We start from the raw sequence: 12,047 nt of genomic DNA, 5'->3' as shown, positions 1-12,047 counted from the left end.
GCAGATTAAGAAAAACTTCACTATACCTACATGTAGTAAGCAGCATTAAAAGTGTTACCAAGTTTGTCTAACTTTGTACTAGCTACACAGGTTGAAAGTTCAAATTTTTTAGTCAAGTAGTTATTAAAATCCTCTTCTGTAACTACTATGAAGGCTTGGAAAATTAGAAGGGTGGGACAAAGCTAGATTTTTTTTTTCCTACTTTAGTGAAGGATTTAATATTTTCCTCTGACAGTATTAGTGGAAAGACTTTCCACATTAACAACAACCACTGAAGCTAACAGCTTCCTACCTTGGTTGGCCTTTGAGGGAAAAAAATCTATATTAAAAAAAAAAAAAGGAAATAAATAACAAGTTGTATAGAACACCAATTCTTACAACCTTGAATACTGCTTTGCATAGAAAAGAAAACACTGATTTCACTTCTTTGGGCTCTGAAATTTCCAAGAAATTGCTAAGTGTGACCACTGGAAGACATGAAGGAGAAAAAAACACCCCCAAGACGTAAGAAGAATGAAGAACAGCATGGTCTCAGAACCTCAACAATTGTGACCATGCGTCCTGCAGCCCCACCTGAGCAGGCTGCTGATGGGAAGCCTCTGAAAAGTGACCTTACAGAACATCTTGCAGGACTGCAACGTGTGTGGAGAACACACCCCACCTAAAAACAGCCTGGCTGAATTTATGGCCAAAGAAAATGAAAGCGTTTTATCTGCTTCTCAAGAGTCGGCAACATGCATCAGTGAGGATTATGTAATGTCTCCATTAGTGCAAGCAGCTGCCTATTCTTTGTTAATCCCTGCTTCATTGTCTAGCTGCTTTGTTCACAGAGACCTCAGGTGTTTCCCCAGCAGCTTTCCTCAAACAAAAGAGTAGCTCAAAACAAAGCTGGTCATGACTGCAGGTAGGAGACACAGCTGGCTGCCTATTAAGAGAGAACTGTTACTCCAAGCAGCTTTTAAGAGTTTATAAGAGTTTTCTGGCAATAATTGCTGTTGCAGCAATACTCTGTAATGGATGGATCAAAGCAAGCTTCATCTTGGGCACTGAATAAATGACTTGGGGTTTAGGCAGTTTGTATTTTGTATTAATTTAATATGTTAGACCAAAGTGTTTTCATGCCTTTTGTGTGCTTGCCATTCACAGCATGAAGCTGCATTTAGGCAACATCAAGAGCATCAGGTTTCAATAAAATATCATTTGTGTTCTTTAGACTCTTTTTGCCAGCGATGAGGCACCACATGTCCTGTACAGAGAAGGGGCTGAGGAACAGGTTTTTATTGCTACTGGCATGCCTCTACTCTCTCCAGGAACAGTTAGCCAGACTGGTTCTTAATATCACCAGCTCTGTGTTTATTGATGAAAAAGCAAGCCACTCATAAAGGTAATGTGAGTAAAGACATAACCCCATGTTATGTTGAGACATCCACTCAGCAGCAAGGGAATGTTCAAGAGCTTATAACGGAAAAAAAGTTAGAATTTTGTTTAGTGAATGCACCTCTGGGCTGCAATGCCATAAAATCTATTTCTGCAGCAGAAAGTTAAAGGCATCATCACCTAGAAAGAGTGGAAATTATAAAAAAATATGGAAGTGTGATTATATGAAAAGTGTGATTAACCACTGGTAATTGCTTACACGTCTGAACCCGATTTCTACAACTTTATCTTCAAAAACAAGACATCTGTCTTCAAATTATTCTTGCCCTTTAAAATAAATGAGGCCACATGTACAGTGACTAAGAAACCATTTTGCAGTTTTTATTAACAGAACTGATTTACATACATACCCTTCTCACCAACAAATGGCAAGGACCAGGTAAACACATCCATGAAGTTTGGAAGCCAGTATGGATGAGGGGAGCAGTTGAACTGCCTGATATTCATAACATTGTTCTCATATTTCAATACTGCAGCTGGAAAGAAGAAAGAAAAGAAACTGAAGAGACATCAGCCATGTGTGTGACTGGCTACCAGACCAGGAATGCTGACAGCATGCACAGCCCACAGAGCTGTTCACCAGCTTCCACCCACTTGATCCAGTGGCACCACCTGAATGCTAGTTATAGTAGGATAAAGCCTCATTGAAGTAGAAAGCCATTTGCAGTCTGAAAGCAGTGTCAACAGCTTTCCCTGTCACTAAGATGGGCTGGTAAGTGAATTAATATCTCTGAGTAGTCAAGAACGTGAGCTCTGGGATCCACCACCAGTGAGGAATGAAGCAGAGTATTTAGAGCCCCCCCACTTCACACAGTTATCTGAGCTCCTCACAACCATGCTTTGGAGATAACAGAAGAAAGCATTTATGACTCAGAGTCTGAACACTGCTCTTCTGATGGACATTTTCAACATATTTCATTCACATTATTGTACCTGAGATGACATTTGCTTCTCACATTATGCAAACTCTGGGCACGCAAGACTGCGCTCCCTATAATATGAATCAATACTAATACAATTTTTCTTGAACCATTTAACATTCTCATCATTCTTATCAACACACAAACACACAGACTGCATCTGTTCACAAGCAGAAATATAGATATTTATGCCACATCCACTTTTTAAAGCACTGCACCAAGTTCAGTGTTAACTTTTATTAATGGACTTCAGGCTCATATATGAAATGGTAATCCGAAAAGGTAACTTTGAGATTATCACCAAAGTGACTTAAATTCTTTAAACAATGCTGTTACAGGAGACTGCATGCAGGATATTGAATCAACACAAGCAACAAAAAAGGTCAACAAAAGATGTATCATTCTATGCTTTCCCCTTTCCTCCAGCCCTCCCACTTCCATCTCCCAAGGGAGGAATGTAGTTCCAGGGAGTGGTTATAACTTAATAGCCAGCAACAAAGGTGCACAACTGCAATGCGAGACAGCATTGTAGGAAATGCAGTGTTGGCTGAAGGGGCTGAACAATTTCTTCTGAGTATTTCTCTTTTTACTGACTGTATGTCAATAAGAGAAGAAGCCTTTTTTTTGTGCACTAGGCTGTTGCTTCACAAATATTTAATAGGATATTAAATGTCTTCCATTTTGTGGTCAATGACAGAGTCCAGAGCAACCTGGGAGTTTCTGAAACATACTCAATGACAGACACAGAAAAGCTTGCTAGCAATAATGTGAACTTTTGCCAGGCAGACACCCTCCATTTAAATAAACCACATTTGACTCTTGCACTATTTCCAGTCTGACAACTGGCAGTGAATCTGCTGCTCAGTAGAAGAAAAAAATGGCTTAATATTGCTATTAGTAAAAATGCGAAAACTAGTGTCAATGCTCAGAATATTTCCAACAGATTTTGGCTGAAATCACATACAGCAGATCGCAAATCATTCTTCTTCTATTACTGTGACACAATTGCATAATAAAAGTAAATAGTTTGTGGCTTTACAGGAAAAAAATTAATCAAAACCACACAAAAAGAACCACTTAATGCTTGTAAAGATTCATTTAGGACTAAAACTTCAAATTCATCATCTTAGTGAGCTGAGGTAGTGCCCCTCCCCACTACTTCTTCAATTTATCTATTAGGTCTATTTCTAAATTCTGTGAAATTTGAATAAAAAATCATTTTCACAGGGAACTTCTAAAATTGTCCTCTGAAAAAGCCTGAACCCTATGCAGAACAGTTGCAAAACAAAATTAAATAAAAACGGCTTTAGTTGGGTTGTTTCCTTTGGACGTAAGGTAATTTAGGATTACTATAATAAAAATACCCTCACAACACCTTATTAACTTATATACCTGAATATCTTACAAAAGAAAGTTCCGATAATAGTTCCGATAATTAAAGAAAATTCTCCCCCATAAACGGCCTGTACATCTCCTCAAGAAATTACTTCAAAATAACTTTATACAATAAAGCAGGCTAATAACAGAGCAGCCTTCTAAAATAACCCTCCTCTTAAAAGAATCAAATAAAATAGGGTAGTTACCAATATCACAAATACTTTTTGGCATTTTAAATTAATAATCTATAATTTACAAGCACAATGCACACAAAATATTTTTATTAGCTAAGTAATGAAGATGATATTTAACATGAAGCAAATCAGCTCTTGTCATGAATGTAGAGTTCTGATTACTACTTAGTAGTCAGAAGAGGAAAACTTCCCCTGGACCAAATAGAAAATGCTTCTCAGGCAACAGCAGGAGTTTCCCTGAGCTTATCTGCCACTATGCTTTCTTTTGGTCATAGCTTTCTTCTTCCTCTCAGTTGGGGAGAAAAGATCGGGGCTTTCACCTCTGCTTCGTTCCTTAGTCCACATTAGCTTGATGCCCAAGAAGCTACAGGGGAACCAGCAGCATTGAAAGAGTGCACAGCTTTTGAAGGTTACAAGAGTGGAGGTCACACAGTCGCTGATGGAAGAGACAGAAGTGGGATGTGCTCCTTTGGTTATGAAACCAAAGAGGAAAAAGGAAAAAGAGAGGAAAACCTGACTCTGTCCAACATTTGCTTATTATTCCAGGCTGCAGTCTCAATACTTTTCTTTCCAAACACATACTCAGACAGATGCTAGCAGTCCAAGCCACCAGCCATTATCATGTATAATCACCAACCAGAGCAAGAATCTTATTTTATTATTCTTAACAGACACACACATTTTAACCTAATTTTGATAGTTGCTGCTGTAAATAAGTTTTAAAAGCTAATGTTTCGTAAAGTGAAGATGTGCAGATAGCCCAAATGACATTACACTTCTTTCCAATGCTGGTAAACTGAGATAGTGGATGCTGAAATCACATCAGAGTGAAATGAAACACTAATGCAGCAGGCAAAGGGCCGTTTAGCTTGAAGCATTTAACAGATCTACCCTAAGGCTGGAAATACAGGTGTTGAAAACTGTGCAGGTAAGAAACCTCCTTCCTTCGGCTAGAAATGGAGTCAACCCTTCTAATCTTTTCAGGGCTAGATACAGCAGTTACTGCTGCCCCGCCTTGATCTCCCTCAGTTAAAGATGAGCCTGGAACAACTGTGTCACACCTGTCACATCTGAGTGGATGTCTCGGACCCTCTGGCATCTCAAATGGGGCTTCAAAAGATTATATATTTGCAGGTAGGTTAAAGCCTGAAGCCATGTGAACAACATTAAACTGTGTGACAGATAACTCAGAATTTCTCAAAGACATTACATATCCTGCTTCAAGGTCTGCCAAATCATTTTTAAGTGTAAATTAATTGATAACATTTCCATCAGAAAAAAAATAATCAGAGGAAAAAAATAATGAGCTCAGTTTTTAGAAATACTAGCCCAGAATATTTTTAGATGAACAACCTATAAATATTTTTAGCAAACAATTTAACAAATTTTCTTGTAATTTTCTTTCAGAAAACTTATCCTGCATTTAGAAAATGAATCAGTGAAAAGTCGCTCAAATTTTTCACACCTAAGAAAGAATTTCAATTTCTGATTTAATGCCAAATTAACTTCAGCATTAACTGTACAACTGGGAACAATGCCTTCTCAATAAGAGTTGCTAAGTAACCACAGCATTTTCTGCCCAAGTCAGGTTAGGGATAAGGGTTAGTAAAATGCTCAAGGAGTTTAAATATTATCAAAGGACAAAAAATTATTTACAGTACAAGGTAATTGTCTAAATAATCCAGTACAGAAGCAAAGATAACTGTAGGTGGAAATATCTTTCCTTATAAAATGTTAAAGATTTTTATTTTACATGTGCAATTGCATGTTGCAAAGAAACAGCAGAATAACATTCGAGATTTACTCAACAGACTGCAAAAATCATTTTTGGCAAACTTCTCTGCATCAGCAATGAGATGGCCTAGATACCCAGACAATTATTCTTTAAAAGCTTTTGTTTCCGTGAGAAGAACTCATGACAGCAGCAGAGATAAGGCATTAAAGATAACTGACAGGCAGAGGTTACATCTCTCTTCTTTCCCACAAAGTGCTAATATTTCTCAGTGATCATCCTTGTCTTCCACATATACTGCTCTGATTTTTTCTGGGTGAAAATAATTTTCCCGTTAGATCCATCTGGATCAAGTACACTTCTCCATGGTATACTTCATGCTGATACTTTATACACACTTCACTGACATATAACTTACGATACATTAACAGACGTACAGATTTACAGATGGTTTTCATTTCTCTACTATCCCAAACTGACTGCATACTGACTTTTCTTTCCTGCTTTTCTTTTCGGAAACAATCCATGCATGTTGCAGCACGTTGGAAGAAACTTCATGCTGGGGATTTTTTTCTATAACTTTGTATTCTCTGGTGGTTTCCTCTCCACTACAAAATCTAATCTTTTAAAAATGTTCAAAAGGTAACAGTCTGTCTTTAAACAGCAAGTTAAAATTGCTCACTCAGCCAAAAAGCACACACTTACTGATGTGACAGCCAGACACAAAAATGCCAGTATTATCAGTGTTTTATGAGTAACTTTTCTGCCTCTATAGAACGTCTGTAGCATCTTTCACTTGTTTTTTTTTTTAAATTTTTTGGGGGGTGTGCATAAACAGCATTACAGTGAGCCCTAATTAAGAAACTAGACTGTAAGAAATACTGAATGCAGGAATGAAAGTTCAGACAAAATACAAGGCCAGATCATACCACAAGGTAATTTTTGGCACCGTCTTATTCTGTTGCTATTGAGAATTTCTTGTAGTTATGGGCACCCTGGAGCCCCTGGAGCCCACGGGCAAATCTGTACTTACACAGCTTTCTCAAAGTTTCTTGATCAGCACAGATGATCTCTGAGGCCCTGAAGTCACTGGTAACTACCACAATCCAATTAATATTTATCTTCTTGCATAAGCTTTCTCTCCAGAAGCAGTAGTCTGAGAAGAATCACCAATGTACTGGGGTATTTCTTGTAACGAGTACTAATAACAATCTTTGAGTATCTTTATGACTTTTAATAAAATAAATGAAAGCAGAAATGTTTGAGGAAGCTATGAAGATACTGAACAGTAGCTCAGAAGTTGTCAAAAACCATATAAAAATTCCCTCCCTTTGCCAATGCTTTCCATTATAATGAATATGGAAGGAATTAGTAACAGTAATGGAGAAGGATAATAATGGAAAAAGGAGGACACAAGGCTCCCAATATCGAGGCAGTTTCTGAGTCTCTGAATCACTCCCTGAAAGCCTCTGCCTCTGTCTCCATTAATTATAGAGGGAAGCCCTGATAGGAGCCTCCCAATTGCAAAACCTCACGCTGGCACATGAAGCTCTGTGCGTGTGACCTGGGGCTGTGACAGGAGCCACAGCCACGTGGCACACGGGTAACACACAAAGCCTGCACGAGGCCACAGCCAGCAACCAGAGGGATACTGAAACCTCCCTTCGATGCCAGAAGCCAGCACAACCAGAAGAGGTTCCCATGGTGGGTCAGCACTGTGAGACAGCCCATGCAGAGCTCCATGGCAGCATTATTAACAGCAGATTTGCTGAACACAGGCTTGTTTGGGTAGCTTATCTTATCCTGTATCAGGTATCTACTCAGGTACCTACTCCTGTCAAACCTTCTTTTGCACTGAGATCCATGCCTCCCTACTACTTTTTGAGAACGTATCTGATGCCAGATCTGATCCCATGGCTGCTCTCCAACAGGGACTGAAGAAGCCCTTGGATAAAGCTGGCAAACAGGTCTACTCCTGAAGTACTTTGAAAAAGCTCAAGAAACTACATCTGCTTTAATGGGTGTGAGAACTATCAATCCAGGGTAGAAAATAAGCATTCCTAGCCTGTTGTAGCTTTTAAAAAAATTATTTATCCTATACAATACTGTATTTAAAAATGACCCATTTCATGTCAGCGGGAGCTGAAGCCCCTCAGGAATTTATTTAGGGTGACTTTGTTGGATGACAACCAGAGGAACACTGAGAATACATACTAGACAGGAAGGTGCTTACTAGTAGGAGGGTAACTCCTTTTCCAGGGACTGACAGTAACCAAACCTCCAGATGACCTGTAAAAATCAATCAGGTTCTGCACCAGTGCATGATGAGTCAGCTAGAGCAACAGCCCTGACAACCCCTCTGGATGGAAATACCTTCCTTTTTCTCCTGAAATCAGTCAGAAACTCTGCTCTCAGTTAATTCATTTGCTGCAAACCAAGGAGGCCAACAAGTAGCCTGTTCTGGACTCACTCTATATGATAGTGAGTTTTTTCCTTGAAGAGGGAAGCAAGCACACAGACATTATCCAGATAAAGATGTATGAGCAATACAGCATGATAAACTATGCATGATATACTTTAAATGCCAAGAGCCAGTGCAATCAGTCACATTAAATAATGTGCCAAAACTTCTAATGAGAGAAAAGGAGGCAGATAAACTCAATGGAGATCATTACAAAGCTGCTAAAGGTCAGCCTCTGAATTTACAAGTAGTTATATATTAAGGAGTGGCACAGGGGTGCTGATGTGGCATCAGTGCTGATTTGTCTGCACTCACTCTGAGCAGGTATCGCTGGCAGTGCACACCAACTCCAGCTGTGGACACAGATAAGCTCTCAGCAAATGGTGCACAGCTTTCCATCAAAATAGACTTTCCACCACCTGTAAGACCTGCCTGCCACAGTGGAGTATCCTGGAGGAAGGGAAATGACCCACTCGTTGGAAATTGAGATAATAGAGAGGCACTTCTCTTTACCACCCAAACTCTGTGGTTTCAAATTCAAGGTTTTGAACATTGCAAATTATTGCTTTCCTTTTAACATTTGCCTTCAAGACAAACTTTTACATAATTCACCCATTGCCTTCATCACACAGAACTGCTTCCATGCCTAAGAAACAAAAGGTGAACACCTTCTACCACCTTCCTTGTACAAACTTGTGATCCCTCAGCCTTTGACCCAAAGCAGCCAACCAGGAGAGTAAACACACTTCTCCACCAATAGTAATGATCCTACCAAGAAAATGAACACATTCCTTACTTTATCCTACACTTCTTAGGCTGCTAGCAGAGCCCCATGATCATTAACTTTTACAAAAGTAGTTAATGATGGTTCTGCTTGCATGGTTTTGCAGAATAACATATTAATTTTTCCACAACTTAACAGGCATATTGAGAAATCTGAGGTGTACAAACTCCATTATCTAGCAGTGAAGTGTTTCCTTTCCTTGAATAGAGTTCATGGCATAAAAGCTTTTACATTATAAATTTTATAATGCAAAATGATGCCTGAAGAAAGCTTTCTTTTGCAAGTGTAAAAAGAAGTATTGCTTATTTCCTCTACAAACAAGCATCTAGGTTAAAAATATCCCTTCACAAGAGAAACTGATCTCTTTGCTAGGGAGTAACTTTCAAGAATATAACTGAGAAAGAATTATTTTACTTTCTTCACAGAGAAAAACAAATAATTTTATCATTATGGGGACTAGGAGAAAGTATACAATACTGCTCATTTCAAGATACAGGAGGACACATTTATTAGAAAAAAATAATTTTAGAAACATGATTCTTTTTTCCAATTCATTAGAAATTTCTGGGAATACAATAAATGAATAAATTTAGAGATGCTGCAAAGACTTGTATTCAGTGGAGCCTTTATACAGCGACCAGTGAGTCTTATTTCTGTAGTAATTTTTTTTTAATTTATATTTAATTTTTTACATTTCAGTGGTCAATGATTAAAAACCCCAAAATGTAAAAGAACGCAGGCATCCATACCATACTTTATCCACTCATGACCTGTCAAAGTTTAACTGGCTAGACAGTTTGCACATACAAACTGCAACAATTTTGTTGGAAAGAAGCAAGGAACAGATAATTAATTATAATTACTAAGCTCTAAACATCTCACCCAGAGCATTTCTTAATATACTTCTTCATTAATAGAGCTGTTTTAAGTTTTGCTTCCTGTGTAACATTTACCTAATAACTTGCAGTCAAAATACAGAAATATCCTAAGGCATATTAAAATACACAGTAGCATTCAGAGGCATACATCTGCCTGTAACAAATTTAATTAGGTTTGCATTATATAATAAGTGGAATGGGCATGAACTAATAAAAGAGGAAGAAAATGGGCATGAACTGATAAATAAAGGAATGAAAAGACATCAACATATTTGAGTAAACAGAAGTACAGTCTAGTGTACATTAATAGGAATTAAATTCTTACCTTTGTTATTGTATACATCTAGATAGTTTGGTGCTGAAAAAATTGTGATTAGCGAAGGGAAGCCTGTTGTTTGGCTTTTCCTGTACATACGATACCTAAGAAGAGAGAGAAGATACTAATTACTACCCAGCGCTGAACGTATATTTGTCACTGACCACATACAGTGCAGAAAATGCCTTGTACATTAATGGTCTGGCTGTTAACAAATGCCAAGACTGAAAAACACGCACATGAGCTATTTAAAAGCCACAGGAAATAAGTATTTCTTGCAGATTTTCTCATTATAACCCTTAGACATGCCCAGGGATCCATGCTTGAAAGTTTTGTCTGTGTCTAAAATTCAGTGAGCCAGAGGTGGGTTTTGTTGTGAATTTGCCCAGTGTCCAGGACATTCCAGACTTTCCCTCTGTGGGACTGTGGGAGAAGCAAGCACCAGCAGATGCCTTGGAAAGATCCTGCCTTCAGAAGGGAAGGGGAAATGGGACATATGATACTTTCAGTGCTGTGTCTAATCTTACCCACTCTAACAGCCAATTAATTAATGTCTGCATGTTTTCATTACCCAACCTTAGTGCCTCATGAAAAGCAAAAGGTTTATTAGACCAAAAAATAAACAAGCATTAAACCTGCAAGTAATTGGAAAGAAAGCAAAGAGTACTTAGACACAAGTACCCCAACCACTGCTCTTTAGTCCTCAGCTACAAGAAACCTAAGAATTTAGCAAGCATCTACAAAAGTTGCACTGAAATTGTTGTATCATTTCAATGCAATCTCTTCCCCAAAATTTTCTTTTTCACCCTTTACTGGAAAGCAATAATAGAAAAATGGAATTCCATTGCCCTTGTGTATTTCATGCTAGGTATTTCTGGCACAGCAATAGCTTGCTTTTTATTGCATTACTATTTTGAAGTCATGACAATTCAAACATTCAGAATAGCTTTTTATATGCATAGTGAATATTGACCTTATTCTGACAATACCGCTTATTTATCTTTTATTGCTGTTCAAGTTGGGTAAAGTTTCTACCACCAAACAAACACAATAATATTAATTTATGCATGATATGCAAAGCTATTGAGATTCCAATCCTTTGTTAACATCTCACAAGTATAGTACATTTCAAATAAGAGGGATTTTTAAAGTAATTTATAAAGCAGCAGAAAAAATTCCACTTTTATTATGATAATAGTTTAATGGGGAACCATCAACACCACCTGATGCTTGACCTGGACTGTTTTTGCGTGCAATGGCTTAGACTTCTTGAACTCCTTAATGATACTCCTGCAGAAAAATTTATGCGCCTCTTGAGTTCCCCAATTTTTATTTTTTTGTGAAGTATAAAACAAGTAGGCCCAAAAGTTTCAGGCAGCTGAGAAAGTCCTATAAGATTAGGCTCACAAAGGCAGTTCTGGCCTTTGTGAGCCTAATCACTTCTCTGGAATCATGGCAACCAAGTAGGTCAAAATACTCTGACACATTTGCAATCCTTTTTCTGTAATCAATTTGTTTTTCTTTCCATGTCTGTCATTGTTTGGCATCAAAAAATTTTGGTCATTTTATATCAGTTAAAATCACTAAGGATAAGTAAGTGGCATATATAAAAGTTTTATTAAGTCTCCTAACTAATAAGAATGTAAAAGACATTTTAATTCCAGTGTGTATTTTTGTAGCATTATTCAAAAGTGAGAGCTGTTACAACTTCTATTTTCCAGTTCATTCTCACTCATCTGCTCTTCCTTTTTCTGCTCTGTTGGGGAATGGTAGGCCATCATACATAATTATTATTATTGCCCCCTCTCCACACATACTTACCCAGCATCCTGGGCTTCATGAGCTCGGAGTATGGATAACAAGTTATTGTGCTGTAGGAATTCACATACAGCAGGGTAACTGTTAGAAAAAAAAAGTAATAGCATCTGTTATGGCATTATCAGAAGCA

General features: G+C 37.9%; 1 protein-coding gene across 2 annotated transcripts in view; it reads right to left on the bottom strand.

Moving 5' to 3' along the window:
* Positions 1-12,047, bottom strand: part of PPP3CA (protein phosphatase 3 catalytic subunit alpha) — a 170,172-nt gene that overhangs the window by 19,824 nt on the left and 138,301 nt on the right. For both annotated transcript variants that reach the window (XM_021531440.3, XM_021531441.3), the window contains exons 7-9: positions 11,921-11,998; positions 10,109-10,203; positions 1,788-1,913 (exon numbers count right to left, since the gene is read on the bottom strand). In XM_021531440.3, coding sequence (XP_021387115.1) covers positions 1,788-1,913; positions 10,109-10,203; positions 11,921-11,998 — 299 coding nt within the window. The remainder of the gene's footprint in view (positions 1-1,787; positions 1,914-10,108; positions 10,204-11,920; positions 11,999-12,047) is intronic.

Source organism: Lonchura striata, chromosome 4 (genome assembly GCF_046129695.1).
Source record: "Lonchura striata isolate bLonStr1 chromosome 4, bLonStr1.mat, whole genome shotgun sequence".
NCBI classification, from domain to species: domain Eukaryota; kingdom Metazoa; phylum Chordata; class Aves; order Passeriformes; family Estrildidae; genus Lonchura; species Lonchura striata.
Note: the sequence above shows the minus strand (reverse complement) of the source record. Positions and strands in the feature narration are given on the sequence as shown.